Genomic DNA, 18,355 nt, shown 5'->3' with positions numbered 1-18,355 from the left:
GTTTGGTGCGAATCTTCGACACGGGCTGGTCAATTTCGTAGATTTCACTGAAAGTAGGGGCCTGGCTTTGTTAGTTTTGAGCTCTAAACCGATTCTCAAGAGAGACTGTTTGGTGGAGTTGGTGCTACTTACACTTCTGATAAAAGTACGGTAGAGAGCCAGAACTCGAGATCTCAACTCAGCTGGGTTAGCCGAGATTCTCGTAGTCTGAGCAAATGCAGTGGCATGAGTTGGCATTGTGAATTGTGTGGAAACTATGGATCCAGATCTCGCGAGCAGTAGGTTCACCAGTCTTACGTGAATAGAACCATGTAACGCATGATTGGCTGGTCCTGAAATTTTGTGAACTATCGGCAGAAGCCACAATATATCACTTAATCGAGGTCAGGAATAGTGCGTGTGAGAGATCGTACATGTTCTGCACGTGATGTTGCTAAGGGGTCTGCCAGTTTATAGACAAGACTGTCGATAATGAAGGATCCTAATTGATTTTTATTGTAGAAAAAGACGGTAAGCAAGTAATGGAGCAGACTACTAAATAGTATGTGCAAATTAGGTTGGATGGCGGTGTCAATATAGAGATACTAATGAGCCAGATTTTACTGAGACTTATGCAGGTGTCTACGGTAAGGGTGTCAAGGTACAGAGCTGAATATTTTTACACTTAAACAGCAGCAAATAATTAATAAGGTGAGATATAAAGTAATTTGTGCTAACAATATTAGACAAAGGGTTTGAAGAAGACAAAAAAAGTGAAAAAATAGGTGAAAATGAGAAAGAATGGATGCAATGAGACGATTTTCTAGGGGAGCTGCTGTCCTGCAGGTATCAGTCGATAAGAGATAGCGTTAAGGGCAAACTGCAAGATACCACAGCCATAACAAACCCCACCTGTGGCTAGAACTATTTTCGTTCCCAGTCATTCTACCCCTACCGTAGTTATCATTTTGGAGGTTTCAGAAATACCTCAGGAGTATTCACAAGTTTTGAATTGTTTCTGAACCAGGTTTTCAATAAAACAGGTAAAAACTATAAAAAAACAGTAGCACCTGGCACTACCAAACGCTCTATTAACGAAGAACCTTAATTTTTGATATACATTTTTTGGTCATGTTAGAACCAATCAAGGTACCACCGACTCTGCCATCATGCGAGCCATTTAAAAATCCTGGACTGCTAAATCTGGTTGTTTCAATTACCTTGGCTCTAGGAATTGTAGTTTCATATCTGCCACAACACATCCGGATTGTTCAGAGAAAGTCATCGGAGGGCATATCGCCATGGTTCCTGCTCCTTGGTGTGACTTCGGGCACCTGTGCCTTTTGCAACATTCTTTTGCTTTCAAGGCCCATAATTTCATGCTGTCGCGTGGTGGTAAGTCACGGCTGTTTTCTTTTTCACTCTCTCGACATAGGTGTTTATAAATTGGTTGCTCATGTTATTCGATCGTATCGATGTACTGAGTAAGATCAAAAGAAGGAGATGAGGTGGGGTTCAGAAGGATTGAATAACAACAGGAATGTCAGTCTAACGTACTTTTAGACATCTTTTGAATGTGTCGCATCGACACTAGGAATTGTCCAGATCGGCTTGCAAGCCACTATGGCTGCTATAATGTGAGTATTTTTGTTTTAGGAGCAATCTCACCTTTGTCTAGAAAGTACCATTATTAGATGGAATCGAGCTCTCAGTCAAATATATGTGGTTTAAGGTGTGATAGCAAGTGGTAAGAGCTGAAGCATACTAACAATGGCCAGTCTCGTCTTAGCAGTTGTGTTCACTAACCCCTCTGCCGATGTCGGTGATGGGCCTGTAGAGGGAGTACCACTGGCAGAAGAAGACCAATACGTGCGAATTGTCGTCGTCAGCCAAGTGTGTCTTGGTCACTTTGTACTGACAGCACTTCTGGCAGCGTACACATTCTATTTTGCCCCATCGTACATCAACTTCGTGGCCAATCTGATGGGAGTCACCGCAGCACTGCTGGCCATGGTCCAGTACTTTCCCCAAATCTACACTACGTTCACCCTCAAGCACGCTGGATCTCTAAGTATCCCGATGATGCTGATGCAGACCCCCGGAGGGTTCATCTGGTCTGCCAGTTTAGCAGCTCGAGAGGGTACCTCATGGAGCTCGTGGCTGCCCTACCTCACAGCAGCTTCTCTCCAATTAGTCGTTCTCATTCTGGCAGTGTACTACGAACGAAGCAGAGGAAACCTCCGAGTTGGAGAACGAGCCCCACTTCTGGCTGACGAGAGCTCGTAGACTGAGACGCTGCCTCCGGCGGCTGGGGCTGCGCCCCAGACCCCGCTGCTCCTCTCGCTCCGCTCGAGTCGACTCTCCACGGTCCCAGCCATCTCCTGCGAAGCAGGAGCCATGGGGTCTGGGGCGTAGCCCCAGCCGCCGGAGGCATGTTCAAGTAGACAGAGTTATATTTATTACTGTTATACAGAAATTGTCTTCCACAGACTGAATCCGTCGCTGCCTGTGGATACGAGGTTGCCAGGGATCTGTTTGTTCCAGTGTACCTCTTTGGCATTGCGTTGCCAGTGCACGAAGAGCAGTTGTGAGGGGATGTCGTCGAGCTCGCCGCCGGCAGCCTTTTCTTGAGCCTTGATTTCTTCGTCGTCAGCCTCGACAGACAGATCCCACAGAGTGACGGTGTTGTCTTCACAGCCAACAGCCACAATGGACTCTTCCGAAGGATGGAACTCGATCGAGGTGATGGGCGACTTGTGGAAGTCGAACGATGCAACTGGTGTCGGCGTCGAGGCAGTTGCTCCCTTTGCAGCAGGCTTGAAACTACGCAAGTCCCATACTCCCCATTGACCGTCATCGTGTCCAGTAGCAAGCAGATACGATACATTGGCGTTCCACGACATAACATTGATGTCGGTGTTAGTAGCCTTGACGGAAATTGCTGGCTTGTGCTGTTTGCTACGAGTGTCCCAGATTTTCACAAGTCCATCAGTTCCACCAGAAGCGAAAACAGACTTCTCAGATCGACTCCATTGGATCTCTTCTACACTGCCGCCATGACTGATATAGGGGGTTCTGTCAGATACCCATCCGCTCTGAGTACGAGAAGTAAGATGGATCCGTCCGGAAATATCACCGGTCAACAGAGCTCCTGTCTGGAGGAGAGGTGACCAATCAAGAGCATAGCCTTCTACGCGGCCATGAACCTGAATGGTATGCACAGGTCGGTTCATTTGTTTTGTAATGGTAGTACCAGGAGTGTCGAGAGCTCGCAAATGAGGAGAAATGTCCCATACGTAGACATCTCCCGATTCGCTCATGGAAGCAGTTAAATATTCGCCAGTTTTCTTGGCATGAGGGTTGATGCGGATTCGATTGGTCGTGTATTGAGTGGGCAGCGACTTGGATTCGAGAATGGGGTCCGAGTCTTCATCGTTGTCGTCGTCCTCATCGTCTTCTTCATCGTCGTCCTTGACGAGAGTCTTACAGAGAGAACTCAATTTCATAACAGAGATTTCATTATCTTTTGCCTTTTGTGCTTGAGTTCCTGTTACAAGGTACGTGGTTTGAGGGTATCCTCTACGCTCATCGCCGAGCGAGTCCTCGATAATGTCGAAAGAAAGACATGGCCATTTGACATTAAAACTGTGTAACATGTGATAAGTGGTTGGATCGGGTTCCATGATCTCATCAGGCCCTAAAGGAGCCGATTTGTGAGGTAGATAGATTTGTGGAGTTTGTTTAGCAGGCTTGGCTTTGGCACTTGGAGCGGGAGTCTCCTCGTCCTCTTGAATAGATTCGAGATTGGCTGAAGTATTAGCTTCCACCTCCATATCACCTTCTTCATCCTCTTCTTCGTCGTCATCTCCAGCCTCGAAAATTTCATCTTCACTTTCGAAATCGTCTCCATAAGGGTCCTCGAATTCACCCATTTCAGCGTCGGCCGTGGTCGAATCAATGGCCATATCGCCAGCAGTATCCTCTGCCGACGTTTTTTGGGCGGTAACTCGACCCTCTTCTAAGGACTCAGCTGCTCTTTTGGACATCTCTAAAGAATTGGATAGATACAATTCGTCAAAAAAAGTCAAGTCTGGATGCTAAAGAAATAGGAGATTGGTCTTAGGGCTGATCAGGGACAATTTTTTATTTTTCAGATGTAAGGGTTTTTTGATAACGAGCATGCGCGCTAGCGCGCATAGGCTGACGCAGGGTCTTGCATGGTGGTATCTGCAGGATTGGTGGTTATCCAGAAGGGCGATAAGCTATAAAGTCAGATTAATAGAATAGATCTCACCTTACGGGTTTAGACAGTTTTTTTAAAGATCTAGTATGATACCATCATTAAATAGATTATCGGATGGCTCTGCTGGGTATTGGACAAATCAGATTGCTGGTCCGAGATAGACCGATTAAGACTGATCTATGATGTATTGGGTCTTTATCTCTGATGAAAAGAAAAAAAAACAAGAAAAAAACTTGAACTTTTGCTCCTGTATATGTGAGAGCTAGTTGTATGAGTTCTCAATTAGCACGGGAAAATAACCTCTGTTTAATGCAAACTACCCTTTGTATTTTACACTTTAAACAAGATTTATTGATTAATATTAATGCGTCGTCTGGGTGGACATCACGTGTTACCCGGCGAATAGAAAACAGCCATTCTTTCAATGGCTGTTCGTAGATGAGCTATTTCCGTTTCATTTTCATATTGTATTTCATCTTTTGGATGTACTTGTCCAAGGATATCCTAAGTTCAATAATACGAAGATGGCGTGTGTTGTCCAGTACTCCTACAACCAACTTCTCCAGCTGCTGGATTTTCTAGTATTACCCGGCATAACTACATATTTTGTTCCATATCGCGGATTAGCGTTCGTGAACAAGACATGCCGTATTTGTTTTTGATAAAACAGACATTGATCAATTAAACAAAGCCCCACATATAAAATCGTGAAAGGATTGGCTGAATAAATGATCCATGATCATTTTTGACTGGTACTAGTTTGCTCTGCGGAAAATGGAACTATTGCCCGGCTGGGAAATGGTAATGTGACACACTTTTTCAGCCAGTGCCTTCAAAACCATGGTTGAATCATTATAAAACATGAATAGATATCATTATTTACTTTATATTACTAGAGAATGCCACTTTTGGGTCAGGAATTAAAGGGGAAAAGGCCAGCTGCTAAGATTCACTATATATGGCGAGCTGTAAACGCCGGGTAACATTTTCTCCCTGCTCTAGCGCTAATATATCGTGGACAGCACGGGTCAGCTCACGAGTGACCTGTTCAAATTAACACCCCCAAGGCAGATAGCATTCAATTAGCATTTTCACTCGTTTATACCTAGGGATATTGATTAGCCCATAAAACATTTTGCATGTAAATATATTCATTGAATTTTTTAACCATAAATTGAGTCATTAGTCTAGGCTTTGTTTATTTACTGAATTTTTGGACCCAATTCACATTTTGCATACTAACCGCGCAAGGAAAAAATGGTCAACTCAAGGGCGAGAAATCTCTGGCGTAAAAGTTTTTTGAATGGAAGCAAGTATAATATTTCATATGAGATAAGAAAATATTAAAGAGAATTAAACAAATAACCGGATACAACATCTCAGCCATTCCATTACTTCAACGCTTGCACATTATTGTCTCATATCTACCTCTCAGTAATTCTACTCATCGGTCTACCAACTAATGTTGGAACAAGGGGCCGTCTGCTGCTATACAAGACCGAGTCCGTCATCCAGTATACGATAATCACTACTTGCCTTATCGCTGCAACGATCTGCATGTCCGATATCACTATCAGATCAGTCCTCATCGCTGATCTCTAACTCTAATCCTGTCAAAGAGATCGAGCCCACGATAGATTGAAATTTATAAAGTCACATCCCTTTATAAACAATATAATGGAATATCTCATCAGCTTTGATAACCTCCATAAGCATTCCTTAGTTGGTTATCACGTGCTTGAAGTGATACAGCACGCGTCTGCCTCCCGTCCCTGCAGTTGTTTCCAAACCCTATTTCAAGCATAATCTCTTCTACTTCTGCATAATATTTGGCACAACAATATATATATGGGTGGCTTCGCTCGCATCCTCTCTTCCTCTTACTTATCACACATTCACATTCTCAGAGCTGACCACAATTGTTAAAGACGGACTAACGCTAATTTTCTGATTGATTTTACAGTTTTTTAAGCAGAATCGTTAAAGACCGACTAAACACAAATTCTCTGGTTGATTTTACATTATTTCGAGCAGAATTGTAAAGCTGACAAAGCTACATTTTTTCAATTAGAGTCGTTAGAGATCAACCAGGCGCTGATTTTCTGATTGATTTTAAATTATTTCAAGCAGAATCGTTAAAACTGACAGGCGCTAATTTTCTGATTGATTTTAATTATTTTCAAGCAGAACTGTTAAAGACCAATAAAAGGCTAATTCCTGATCGATTTTACATTATTCTGAGTAGAATCTGTTATTACGGTTGAACCGAGCTATTAATTCTTATTATTCGGATTATTTTACTATGTTTCATTCTGGCTGGAACAAGATCAAGTCTTTGGGCAATTTGCTCCTACCTACTACTTGTGTCTCGTTTCTCTTTGGTAAACCTGAGAAGCCGGTTCCAAAGGAGGAACCGTTTATGAACTACAGATGGCCTGTTCAAGCCACTGAGATGTGGACACCCCTTCCTCCACCCCCCTCAAAGATGAAACGGAGACTGGCAAAAATAAAAGAGAAGATCGAAATTGTTGCTCTCGTCGCCGTACTTACTGGTATTATACTATGCCCCATCCGGGAAAAGGAACCCCGGGAGGAGAAAGAGAGAGAGAGAAAGAATGGAGCTAAATCAGCTGCCACCAAGAGATATGTCGGAGAGAGGAACACAGTAGAAACGTCATCGGGATTCACCAAACAGAAGGGATCCACCGAATCATTCAAGCTGTCTACAACTGCCACTACCGACTCACAATCTACTCTGGTCCTAGAAAAGAAACGAACTAGAGTTAAGAAGAGTTTCAAGAAAATTTGGGGAAAGAAGACGGAGTTCCAGTCTGTGAAGGATACCCTCCCAGTATCTACCAGACCAATTCACAGTTGTCCCCCATCTATCAGCGATACTCTTCCGGTATCTGCCAAACCAATTTACACGAGTCCCCCACTTAACGAGAATCCATTCAAACTACCAAGAAAACCTGTTGGAATTCCTTCAAGTCCCCCTCCAAGATACCACGTGGTCGTCTGGTGAATTAGTCATTCAGTGGACAAACACTCTTTCCTCGACACACATTTAGAGCCATGGACATTGATTAGTATCTCTTGCATCTCAGGCCTAGGATACTCGGTAGCTGCACTTTCGCGCTTGATGTCCTTAAAATGAGATGCTTTAGTATTGGCATCCCGAGTCAATACTGGGATATCTAATCTTGTCCTCCTTTGTCCAATGCCACTCACAAATGTACTTCACTTGGATTTCATTCGTATTCATTTCTTCCTTTTTATTATCATTAGCCCCTGGTCAAGGCTGGCAGCGAGGAAAGTTGCCGGAGCGAGCACAAATTGTATTGCATCGTGCCCTCCAAATCAATTTGCATCATCATTATTTCAATGGCTCATGAACCAAGGCAGCTGGAGCGAACACAAATTGCATCGTGTCCTCCCCTATTCGCTATCAGAGGATCTTCCATCAACGGGAGAAAGTTTGCATCATCCACTATTCTGCATTATCTCTCATCTGTTTGATCCTCCGATAAGAATTTGTCATTATTAATCGCAGCCACTGTCCAAGCCTTTTTTGTATTCATTGTCTCTCTGTACTGTCTATCCTTGTTTTAATATTACTCTATTTGCTTACTACTCTACTATTCCTGTCTGGAACCTCCAGTTTAATATAACAAAACTTGACTGTTCGAAGGAAAGTTCAAAAGTTCTGACTTGAGCATTGACTGTATTCAAGACATAGCCTTGGTTCCCTATGCTCTCGCAAAAAACCGGAGCCTAATTTTTGAAAGTACTAGTGCAGTGAGGGAATATACGACCGACTCAGCAGTGTCAAAACGTAAAAAGCAAAGTTCCCTTTAGATTGGTAGAAGCTAGATGTCTGTCATGTAGTTTGAGAGGGTGGCTGATATTTTTTTCACAGAGATTCATGTTGTGCAACTCACAAGTGTCTACTTTAGTGACGCTTTTACTTCTCTTCACCGTGACTGGGATTTGCATTAACCTTTTCTATTCGATAATAGATGAGGTACTGAAGTGCGGCCCACGGAACTTTCCCAAACCCAGGATAAAGCCAAACTGAGTTATTAAACGATTCAAAAAAGTGAGTAACTGGAAAATAAAGAAGAGAAAACAACTCTGTTAGATTTCACATTAAAGCTGAAACCTGAACCCAGTGTTCCAATACCATTTCTGGTAATACTTCTTCTAATAGTACTAGTACTATCGTCCCTCTCGCTTTCTCCTGGTAGCTCAGAGCCAGTCATCGGCATACTTATTAGCCTTCTCAGGGTGTTGGCAGTCTTCTCACTGTCACCAGTTTTGGCGTGCTCGGCTCTAAGATTGACAACATAAGAACACTTGTTTCGGGACAACTACCAGGTCAACACAATGAGTTGGAGGCCTAATTTGAGATATCACTTGATATATCCCTTCTGGACAGTTTATTTAAGTGATCCAACTCATACTATCCCCTGGAATTACTGATCTCAAGGTGTGTGCTTGTTTTTTGCGTGGTCCAACTCATACTATCGCCTGGAATTGCTAATATCAAAGGTGTGGGGCCATGATATCACATGTTCCGGACAACTACTCGTTGTACACAATCAGCTGGAGACCCTACTTCCTTATATCAGTCGATATATTTATTCTGGACAGCTTATTGAGTGATACAATTCAAGGTCGAGTCAACTGCATCCATGCCAGATCCTCCGCACGATCAGATATTAGTCGGACGAGCCCATGTAGAGTCAACTACACCCATGCCAAATCCTCTGCACGATCAGATATTAGGCGGGTAAGCCCATGTCGAGTCAATTACAACCATGCCAGATCCTCTGCACGATCAGATATTAGTCGGGTAAGCCCATGTCGAGTCAACTACAACCCTGCCAGATCCTCTGCACGATCAGATATTAGTTGGGCAACCCCAATCTCATTCTACATAGCCTATCTTTATTGGCAGTGCGAATGATAACACTTTTTGGAAGATTACGTTTAGTATTATATAGTTCATTTCACCACTTAGAGAAGCAGTGTCTTTGGTACGATTGGTCCCAATTTTTGCAGACCCTAGGGACTACTGCTCATCCTTGGTCCCCTATTGATTTGCCTGTATCGGCTGGTTTCTGCCAACCGTGGATTATATCTTTAGACCAACAAAGACTTTTTTATCTCATTTAACGGTTTGTTAGGAAATAGTGGAGTCTAAATGGAAAGTAAGAAGTAGTATAGAAACTTTAATATTGATTATTATTATTATTATTATTATAGTAGTATAGAATTCCTGTAGTTACCCATGTATCCAAAAGAAGCTAACTCTGGTTGAGACCTGATAACACCGGGTAACACCTGAGAGCATCAAAAGTCCTGTTGCCAGCTAATTTGTAAATATTATCAATTTCAGACCACGAAATGAAATTGGATCATGCCATAAGCTCTCCATGATTAACATATCGACTATTATTTTCAGCCAATTGCCCTTAACTACATCTCTGCCCATGATATACGTCTGGCTCCTGTAGTCAATAATCTCTGACTAATATTTTCAGACGGTGCAATTAAGATTGTAATGAGCACTCCAGGATAAAAGGACCCATCTAATGTGTCGAGCGGATCGTTTTCTACAAGTTTATCCAATAGGTCCCATGGCAATCGCAGATTACCTTTTAGAAAAGAAGAATTAAATGGAACATTGGAAAAATGACTTTTCCCAATCCCAATATTGAACAGGTAACACCGGGTAACATGTGATAAAAAATCTGGGAACACTAAAAATGCTGCCCATAGTTAATTTGCAAATATTAGCGATTAAAGGACAAAGAATGACCTAAATCATGGATTAAACTGTTTATGATTGACATTTTGGCTATTTTTTCCAGCTAATTGCGCTCTACTACCTTTCTGGCCGGTTCTATCACTTTGGCTTTTAGGCTAATAGATTTCTGACTAATATTTCCAGACGGTGCAATAAAGGGTATAATGAACTCTCCAAGATGAAAGGACCCGGCTGATGTGTTGAGCGAATCGTGTTATATAAGTATATCGAACCATTCCTATGGACATTAGAGGTTTCCTCTGAAAAAAAAAAGAGAACATTTGAAAAATGACGTTTTTTCCAATCGTAACTTTTGCTTAGACCTGCTATTCTGGGTAACGAAAAAACCGGGTAACATGTGGTCTAAAGTCCGGCCAAAATATTAGCAAATCCAGGCCGCAGTTTGATTTGGACAATGTAATAAACCGTCCAGGATGAACATTTCGACAATTATTTCCAGCTTGGGAAAGAGAATTTAGAATACTGAAAAAAAAATCGGCATACTGGTGTAGATTTTAACATGAAGTCATACAATACTTGTTTAGGATGAATATTCAGACCCGGCTAATCGAGCTCAACTGGGCCAGTGGCATGGACCTTGCTCTTGTCGGCATTCTGGGCTTCCCCGACTACTATCTACAGACGCTCAAATTCAACTTGTACTTCAATGTTTGGATCATGAAATGGTCTGTTCCCAATAATTCTCAAACTAGAGTCTCCAAATAATCGCAGTGAAGTGGTATTCGTGCGGTAGCTAGGCCCTAGCCCATGTATAAGTAGTCCAGGATGAATAAGCAACGGCGCTTCGATAGTATTTCCGTACTACCACATGGGTCTGGTTCCTGTGGTATCAAAGGTTCGGATCTTCCAGCTAAGAGTGCGGAGCGAGCTTTCCGTCTAATATCTCCAGAATGTTAAATTCAACTGGCCGCCTAAAGTTCGGCTCATTCAATCCAGAGACGAAGCAACAATAAATGGACGAGCTGATGAAGCAGAAATAGTAATCTAAGTAGTTTATCGGTGTTGTTTCTAGTGGCAAAGACTTAATTTCTAAGTCGATGGTTCTCTCAGTTATGTGAGTAATTAATATAATTAATATCAATGACTTGAGAATCTCATGCGGAGCATGAGCTATGGAGGTCTGGGGCGTAGCCCCATTCGCCGGAGGCAGAGGCCGAAAAGTAGACCAAATCTGGAGAATCTAATAACTATACCGACAGCCCCCCAGCGCAAACGTCTTAATTTGAAGGTGCTTTTGCAAAATACCGTGTAAATGTTCACATGCTCTTCAGGACAGTGGAATCCGGGACCTGCATATTCCACAAATAAATTGCCTGATATTCACGCCGTGCATATTGGTATTTATACTGGACCAGTATCAATTAAACTACCTTTACGCTTTGTCGACATAGTTCCTGTTATCGGTTTCATATTTGGGCAAAATGTTCATGAGAAACATGTTTAGACAATCGGGGCGATTGGCCACGACAACGTTGAGGACTAGAATTGGCGCTGGAAGTCGGTCATTTACTTCTACAGCCACTGCTCAACTACGAAGTCGAGCGGTGTTCGGTACTACCATCCTAAGTGGTGTACTTGTGGCTTATACAGGACTACAACTGCTTGATCCAGGAATGGTGAACCCAATTCGACTCGATTCTCCGCCTGGAAAGTTGACTTCTGAAACTACTGTCCAGCCTGATACGAAAGTGGCATTTCCCAACAGCATATCTATCGACAAAGATGAGTTCCAACTGCTGGGATCTGGCGTCAGATCGGTCTCATTCTTTTTCCAGGTGTATGCTGTTGGAATTTATATTGCCAAAGACGATATCAACAAAGTGAAACAGGTGTTAAGTTCTTCTGTATCAGCCGACCCGGCACAAATCCAAGCTGCATTATTAGACGATGTTCGCAGTGGCGAGCTCATTTCTAAATTACTCGCTGCTGGTACTCGTCTGTCAATTCGAATTGTCCCTGTTCGCAAGACTGACTTTGGTCATTTGCGTGACGGATTTGTTCGTGCAATTGTGGGCCACCCGAGATTCAAGCAATTACCGGCTGACAACGGCGGCGAAGGTATCGGGGATCTTAAAAAGGCTTTTGGCCGCAAACGCTCGGTTCTTAAGGGCCAGATCCTCTACCTGAATCGTTCTACTGATGGAAAGCTTTCAATTGAGTTCTATGCAGACACTAAAGAGTCACCAGATGCCCACGAAGTCCTGGGTGTTGTCGACGAACCTTTAATCTCAGAACTGCTGTTCCTCAAATATCTCAGTGGCAAGAACCCATCCAGTGAGTCTGCCCGCCAAACTTCAGTTGATGAACTCTCACAGTTGGTTGCTGTTCACTGATTGGGGGCATATGCCTCCGGCGGCTGGGGCTCCGCCCCAGACCCCGCTGCTCCTCTCGCTACGCTCGAGTCGTGCTAGGGGATCCCAGAGCTTTATTTGTGAACAACATGGAATTGGTGCTGGACGGAGTCCCAGTTCCGGAAGTCGCTGGACTTTAGCAGTTATGAAAAAATAAATATATTCAAATTGTAATTGATCTGATTTCTGGGTTGACAGCTTCCAGTGTCTGAATCGCTAGACTGGCTGCCAGTTGAGCAGCATCAATGACATCTGCTTTCTGCTGGTTAGCAGTGTAGAGCCAGCTGGTGTCTTTTGCCAATTTGGCTACGAGTACTCCACAGAAACTGTCTCCAGCACCGCTGACACTCACAACTTCTGAGGGTGAAATATCAAACGCAGGGTAGTGTTGCACCAATACTCCTAGAAGCTGACCCTCTCTATATGCAATCTGCGTTGAAATGGACTTCCCAACTGTGTTGTTGGTTACAGAGGGTCCAAAACGAGCCAGGTCTCGAATTTGGTCGGCGTCCAGAAGTTGAAACGAGAGAACACCTAAAACACCACTTTTGATCATCAAGTTTGGAATATAGGGCAGTAAGTGCAGAGCTTGTTGGGCTATACCTGACCGTATGAGGTTTATAAGCTCAGGTTTAGACCTGGCAAGATTCTCTAAACCCAATCTCAGCGTTTCATTCACTCCCAGAGCATCAATTACTGGAAACCAATGGTCAACATCAAACCTTCCTGCTTCGTGAAATGACTCGAACATGGTTTGCAGCTCGTCAATATTGGGTGTAGCAAGATCGATATCGTGGTTTGGATATACTCCTAGACTCATGGCAGCCAACTCGCTTGATTTCGGCACCGAAGTAGGTTCGAACCCGACGAACCGAGGTGTCGAAGTCCCAGTCTCAAGCCCAGTCTTTCGCTTAGTTGCACGTATAACAGCCATTTTCTGGTCGTTGCCGATGTTTCCATCAAAGAATACACACTCAGCATCAGCCCGGCAAATTTCATCATAGACGTGTTTAGGAGACATGTCCTTAATAATATCCATATCAGCACATGCGATAAGGAGTTCACCGGTTCCATCATTCATAGAAACATATCGAGCAGTTCTTTTGCCCTCATTAGTTGTTATTCCCGATAACTCCAATCCTTCGTTTGAAACAGCATCGAGTAAATCGCCATGGTCATGACCCACTTCTGATACCAGTCTAACATTAGCTCCAGCGTAGAGAGCGGCCAATGCGACATTATGGCCCACACCGCCGATGCTAGACTCAATTTCACCAGCATACGAGGTCTTGCGGTTAAAAGAGCTATGCGCTTGGCTCATAGTACAAGTCAAGTCTCTTGCCAGAGATCCTATTACCACTGCGTCACATTTGTTACTAATGGTGACATTAGATATAATGGAACTGTTTTCTGAGAAACCTTTGTCTGCCTTGGTAATGGGTAAAGGTGTACTGCTTTTCGAAGTAGTTGGAGGAGCGTGGGTTGTAGCTGTGATTGCTGGCTGGATTACAGCCGAGTCTACTTTGGCCCCGGATCCCGACCCGTTCTGAACAAGTTAGTTTCTTTCAATATCAGTGAAATGGTAACGGCTAGCAATTAAAAGAATACACCTACCTCTAAAGCGGCCAAAGCAACAGCGATTCTAGCACCTATTCTAGCATTATTCTTGACAAATTCCACATTGGTTTTCACACTTTGTCCTCCAGTCGCTTCTTTAACACTTGCCAGAAGGAACGGCGTGATATCTTTACCTTTAATACCTCTTCTCTCACATTCAGCAATAGCATCGTCAATGATAGCATCCATCAGCTCTTTAGGAAGAGCAATCTTCTCATCAGCAGGAATACAAAATACACTACCTGAGTTCAGTTCCATCAAATGATTTGCATCTACGCAGTTAGACTCATAAACATCCATAGACCTTCATAATAGAATACTCACATAAAAGTTCTGCTGCCTGTTCTGGTGACTGAAAGTTAAAAGGAGACTAAAGAACACCAGTTAGAATCTCCATTACAGCAAAAACCCATATTTCAGGGACCCACCCACACCCGACTCGAGCGGAGCGAGAGGAGCCACGGGGTCTGGGGCGGAGCCCCAGCCGCCGGAGGCAGCGTCCCAACCAACACTTACTGGAACACCCGAGTCCCGAGTATAGAACCCTGGAATATTTGTGCCCACGGGACCCAGAGTCGACACGTGTACACCCTTTGTCTCGAGATATTCCATAGTACGAGGAATATCAAGAATGCTCTTTGGACCACTACAGACGACACCAACGGGCGTTCGACCCAGCTCGTCAAGGTCAGCACTGATGTCCCAGGAGGATTCGACTCCGCGGTGTACACCACCGAGTCCACCAGTCGAGAACACTTTGATGTTGGCTCTATGGGCGAGAATCATAGTTCCTGCAATTGTGGTGCCACCACTGAGTTTTCTGCTCATTATATAGGGGATATCTCGTCTGGAAATCTTTTCCATCTTCGATTTTGAGCTTTTTCCAGCCAGATATTCCAGGTCAGCGGGGGTAGTTCCAACGAGTGGAACTCCATTGATAAACGCTGTCGTTGCGGGCACAGCACCTTCAGATCTGATGATACTTTCAACATCGGCTGCCATTTGCAAGTTTTCAGGGAATGGAAGTCCGTGTGTGATAATAGTACTCTCGAGAGCGACAATTGGCTTCTTATCAGCCAACGCCTGTTGAACCTCTGGTGACACCTGAAGAGGCACTGATCCGAACTTGCGACACCCATTGCCGGCCAATATCCGTCTCACCACACTCCCAGAGTATCCTCGAGGAAGTTTAAGAGTCGTACTCCGTGAAATCATTGTCAACATGACCGTTATCTCACTCCACAAGCCAAGTCTGTATGCTCCTCGATCTGACCGATAAGATCGCGCCCTAACCACTATCAAGGCAACTACTTCCACTGCCAGATTTGGGTTCTTGAGAGACAGGTCAAACGGCTCTACCTGAGCAATTGCTTTATCAGAATAGGATAGAAACTGCCTCCGGCGGCTGGGGCTCTGCCCCAGACCCTGTAGCTCCTCTCGCTTCGCTCGAGTCGGGCGTGGACGACCCAGCAGTTCTTGGTAGAGTGGTGAGTGTTTACGCGCCGCATGCGCCTCAGGGGCCGCAGAGAGTTACCCCGCCTGACAAACAGATATTCGATTTGACAAAATCACGGCAGCACAGCGCAGAAGTTCGGCGGGCTTCTCACATTCGACGGACTGAGGGTAGAGTGTGTTTTGTCAATTGTTAAAGGTAGCTTTTGACCGGTTGGCGCCTTTTTTTTGTGTGACTACGCAATCTCTGCTGAGGACTCTGCCTGGAAGCTTCCAAGAGCGATTGCTTACGTACCTAAGACGAGTTTACTGTCGATTGTGACCTGTAACTCGGTTCTCGACGTATTTGAAAAAAACGGGAAACGACCTGATCGCACCGGACGTGGGCTTTAAAAGAGTTGGTAATTTGGTAGTTCTACTTGGAATTCGATTCCACACGGAAATCCGAATAAATCAACACGCGACTTGGCTTCTGCCAACCACTTCTCTTCAGACACTACTGCACCAAAAAGGCAACGGGTAATAGAATTTGGCGCCAGTTTAGTGAACGAAGTTTAGTGATAAAGCACCAAGCATCGTCAAATCTTCATCAGCTACTGAAATAATAATCCAAGTAACAAGAGCAATCCGATCAATACTTAGAAAAACTAGTAATCGGCCTTGGTATTTCAATCATTGTCATTAATACCACAATAATAATACACATAAAACACACTATAAAATGTTCTTCTTAGTATGTCTTTTGTCATTTTGGTAGCAGAGTGAAAATGCTTATGAGCGATTATAGTCAGTTTATGGTGTTGTAATACTAACCAATTTACAGAAAGATTTATCTTTGACGCTGACGCTACATCCTTCATATTTTGGCCCTCACATGACGCAGTATTTGAAAAACAAGCTGCTGGCAGATGTTGAAGGTACGTGCACGGGCCAGTTTGGATATATTATTTGCGTTATGGACGGTATGAAAATTGATGTGGGCAAAGGTCGGGTGATTCCGTCTACAGGCTCTGCCGAGTTTGAAGTCAAGTACCGTGCCATTGTGTGGAGACCATTTAAAGGAGAAGTAGTGGATGGTATTGTCACCAATGTCAATAAAATGGGTGTGTTTGCAGATGTGGGTCCTCTTTCTGTATTTATCTCATCACACTTGATTCCCTCGGACATGACTTTCAATCCGTCTGCGAATCCTCCTGCATATACTTCTGAAGAACAATCGATAGAAAAGGGTAGCCGAGTGCGCCTGAAAATTGTGGGTGTAAGAGCCGATGTCGGAAAGATGTTTGCAATGTAAGTTGTACCACTGTACTACTCAATTTTTTTTGTTTAGTACTGATTTTTGTCGTTTATTTGTGGGGAATTTCATGTTCGTTTATCTAGTTCGATCTAGATTTCACATTGAACAACGTGTGAGAAAAAGTGTCTTCAGCTGAGCTCTAAAATCGAACTGGACTAACTTTATACAGCGGAAGTATCAAAGAAGATTATCTTGGTGTGCTCTAGCGCATACACTATGATAGTTATTGTAATGTGTGCATTATTATTGTCTCATTGAGGGAAGTGACCTGTCGTTCGACAAGTTATTTTGTATGGATTGACGCGTTTTTCGTGTCTTGCTTGTCGTGTGTCATGAATTCCTTCAAAGTGACCTGTAATTTTATATAACGTCCCAGCCCCCTCTCAAAAACTTTTAGAAAAATATAAAACGAGAAAAAACGCCACTTGATGTAGATTTCATTTATTTATAAATACCAAAAAATTCAAATTAACTTTCAAAATTTTTATTATCTTAAGTCTATGGAAAGACATAGCAGTTCTAGTGTATTAAGAAGTGGATTGGGTCGTGGCGGATGGGCAATGGGCAGTGATAGCAGTGCCACTGTACATGAAAGGCAAGTCAATAATACTGACAATGATGGCACTCATGATGGCATTGACGATTATGATGGGGGCGTGTCCACGGGTCCTGTCGTATGGACAAGGACTAGTGATAGAGCTATTTCAGAGGAAAGCCACGTGCACACCAATATTATTTACAATGATCGTAATCATGATGATATTGACGATTATGACGGAGATATATCTACTGGGTCCACTGGTTCAGGATCACACGACTTGTCCACACCACCACGTCTCGAGGAGATTAAACGATTATCTTCAACTTTGACTAGCGATATTCTGGGATATTACGATACCACAACCTCAGACATATTTTCATCCAGCCCAGTCAAAACTCTTTTCCAGGATGCCAACGGCTCTATTTTAAATCTATCCTCTATGTTGGATTTTGCTATGTCATCCTCCTTGTTTGACCAAGCTGCTGAATCGCCTGATATATCCCAGACTATAAGCAGTTCTAGATCAGATATGGCATTAATCCCAAACGCTACCTTAGCATCTCTCACAGCTAGCCATGGCCTAACTCCTCCGCCTGAATCCTATCATCATTCTGCTCTGAGTATCAATTCAACGCCGCCTCTTGAGAGCAACGGCAGTTGGCTCAGCAAGAAATGGAAGCGGCACTCTCGAACCCTTTCCAGTCCACTGGCAACAAAGGACATTTCCATACCTGAACCAGTTTATTATAAGCCTTCGGCCATTGCCAATTTTCGTGGAAAAGTCGTCCCGATTCATCAGATTGCGCAAAGTCCAAATACGTCCATCAGCAACAGTCCCTACAGCAAAGACATCCGGTTGATCAAGGTTTTGTTACTTGTTGGATTTGTTCTCCCTCCTATCTGGACTCTTAATGCTGTGCTAACTCTTCTATTCATTGTCAAGAGAAGAAAGGTACATAAGCACGAAGAAATACTATTTTCATGGGAAGAATTTGTAGATCCACGTAGCAAAGATCGATTCCATTTGAAAATAGGGACCATC

At 43.5% G+C, this 18,355-nt stretch overlaps 6 protein-coding genes across 6 annotated transcripts; 2 read left to right on the top strand and 4 right to left on the bottom strand.

The window, feature by feature from the left end:
- Nucleotides 1-2,444: 2,444 nt before the first annotated feature.
- On the bottom strand, nucleotides 2,445-4,025 carry RRB1 (Rrb1p; the record flags this gene model as incomplete). The annotated part of the gene is made up of 1 exon (XM_018878050.1): nucleotides 2,445-4,025. One exon carries the CDS (start codon nucleotides 4,023-4,025, stop codon nucleotides 2,445-2,447), a length of 1,581 nt encoding a protein of 526 aa, XP_018735393.1.
- Nucleotides 4,026-11,491: 7,466 nt separating this feature from the next.
- Nucleotides 11,492-12,388, top strand: AIM18 (Aim18p; the record flags this gene model as incomplete). Its single annotated transcript, XM_018878049.1, has 1 exon — nucleotides 11,492-12,388. The coding sequence occupies one exon, from the start codon at nucleotides 11,492-11,494 to the stop codon at nucleotides 12,386-12,388; it is 897 nt and encodes a 298-aa protein (XP_018735392.1).
- A 181-nt stretch (nucleotides 12,389-12,569) lies between these two features.
- On the bottom strand, nucleotides 12,570-13,727 carry AWJ20_1192 (uncharacterized protein; the record flags this gene model as incomplete). Its single annotated transcript, XM_018878048.1, has 1 exon — nucleotides 12,570-13,727. One exon carries the CDS (start codon nucleotides 13,725-13,727, stop codon nucleotides 12,570-12,572), a length of 1,158 nt encoding a protein of 385 aa, XP_018735391.1.
- A 275-nt stretch (nucleotides 13,728-14,002) lies between these two features.
- Nucleotides 14,003-14,323, bottom strand: AWJ20_1191 (uncharacterized protein; the record flags this gene model as incomplete). Its single annotated transcript, XM_018878047.1, has 1 exon — nucleotides 14,003-14,323. The coding sequence occupies one exon, from the start codon at nucleotides 14,321-14,323 to the stop codon at nucleotides 14,003-14,005; it is 321 nt and encodes a 106-aa protein (XP_018735390.1).
- Nucleotides 14,324-14,419: 96 nt separating this feature from the next.
- AWJ20_1190 (uncharacterized protein) lies at nucleotides 14,420-15,238 on the bottom strand (the record flags this gene model as incomplete). Its single annotated transcript, XM_018878046.1, has 1 exon — nucleotides 14,420-15,238. The coding sequence occupies one exon, from the start codon at nucleotides 15,236-15,238 to the stop codon at nucleotides 14,420-14,422; it is 819 nt and encodes a 272-aa protein (XP_018735389.1).
- A 1,111-nt stretch (nucleotides 15,239-16,349) lies between these two features.
- Nucleotides 16,350-16,769, top strand: RPB7 (DNA-directed RNA polymerase II subunit RPB7; the record flags this gene model as incomplete). Its single annotated transcript, XM_018878044.1, has 1 exon — nucleotides 16,350-16,769. One exon carries the CDS (start codon nucleotides 16,350-16,352, stop codon nucleotides 16,767-16,769), a length of 420 nt encoding a protein of 139 aa, XP_018735388.1.
- Nucleotides 16,770-18,355: the final 1,586 nt, after the last annotated feature.

This window comes from Sugiyamaella lignohabitans, chromosome A, assembly GCF_001640025.1.
Source record: "Sugiyamaella lignohabitans strain CBS 10342 chromosome A, complete sequence".
Lineage (NCBI taxonomy): Eukaryota > Fungi > Ascomycota > Dipodascomycetes > Dipodascales > Trichomonascaceae > Sugiyamaella > Sugiyamaella lignohabitans.
Note: the sequence above shows the minus strand (reverse complement) of the source record. Positions and strands in the feature narration are given on the sequence as shown.